The sequence below is a fragment of the Rhagoletis zephyria genome, unplaced genomic scaffold (assembly GCF_001687245.7).
Source record: "Rhagoletis zephyria isolate East Lansing unplaced genomic scaffold, Rhagoletis_zephyria_1.1 Rzeph_scaffold_00855, whole genome shotgun sequence".
Taxonomy (NCBI): Eukaryota; Metazoa; Arthropoda; class Insecta; order Diptera; family Tephritidae; genus Rhagoletis; species Rhagoletis zephyria.
In genome coordinates this window covers 172,207-173,465 of record NW_016157939.1, presented here as the reverse complement: position 1 = coordinate 173,465, position 1,259 = coordinate 172,207, and the positions used below count along the sequence as shown (strand labels likewise).

Below are 1,259 nucleotides of genomic sequence, written 5' to 3'. Positions count from 1 at the left end.
AAAATAACAAATAATTTTTAACTCTAAAAACCTTGCAAATATTTAACAACAATGGCCGTGTGCTCGTTTCTGATGCCCACTGTACTTTTTGCCACCCCGGCTATGACAATAGCCATTTCGGCGAGTTTTGCACAGCGTTAGAATAGGAATGTGTTCGATTTAAAATGCAAAAATATTAACTTAATACAGTATAGTCAATTTTCTTAAAATTATTTTAGCATAGAATTTCCATTTGACTTACCACATCGATTATTTGCATTAAAGTTAAACCAAAACTTAATTGTAATGGATCCGACTCGTTTAAAACCGGACGTTCTAGGGTATTATAAGGATCTAAAAGATCGTGTAGCAGTCTCTTTTCATGATATCCTGCCAGACCAACTGCAAAGAAAAAAGGCAAAAATTAAATAATATAATCATACATCATAATATAGAATATACTTATAAATATTTTTATGAAAAATGTATTATAGAGCATCACGTTGACTCAAGTCAATACAAGTCAAGTCACGTCACTGACTCGGAGCGTTTATAAGGCACATTCTCTGCCCTTTGAAGCTTTGTCAGGTGCGGTCGTTGCCCTGAAAACCATATGGTTGCTTAAAATGAATATTTTATCCAATAAGGGTGGTAGACAAGGGAAAGAAGTCAAAAACATGCCCTTTTGCAGGGTTGAGTGTAACATCAAACATATTTTGCACCGTGGAAGGCCGACGTGGGAGAAACGAAATCATCATTAAATTGATAAAACCAACCCATTTCGAAAAAATACTACTGTGGGAGCCACGACTAAAAGAGGTAACACAGCCAAAATACTTGAAATACTTGAGGCATAATTTTGGCTAGAAAGCTGACCTCGCAGCGTCTGAATAAAGAATCTAGCGGGATAAAACTGTTCGAACAGGTTCGCGTTGATGGATGTACACCACTTCGTAAATCTTCCATCAAGTTTCAAAAATCCAATATGGCTGATCCAATATGGCGGACAAATTTTTCAAAATTGATTGACTTTGCTCGAAACTGGTTAGTCTGGTATTTTACATTAAAGCCAACAATTTCAAGTCGGAGCTCAACGAAACTATTTAGTTTTTTAACCAACTTCACAAAAAGGTGAAAGGTTATCAATTTGTCGGAAGATTTTTTTTATGACTTTGGACCACGTCAACCGATTTCTATAATTCTTTTTTTCTAAGGAAAGGTGTTTCCACACTAGGTGGACACAGGTTACTAAATTTAAGAATTTATGAAATAATTTTTCT

At 35.2% G+C, this 1,259-nt stretch overlaps 1 protein-coding gene across 1 annotated transcript in view; it reads right to left on the bottom strand.

Moving 5' to 3' along the window:
• Positions 1–1,259, bottom strand: part of LOC108361814 (uncharacterized) — a 140,681-nt gene that overhangs the window by 3,316 nt on the left and 136,106 nt on the right. Inside the window, exon 3 of the mRNA XM_017614580.1 lies at positions 242–381. Within this exon, the coding sequence (XP_017470069.1) occupies positions 242–381 (140 nt within the window). The remainder of the gene's footprint in view (positions 1–241; positions 382–1,259) is intronic.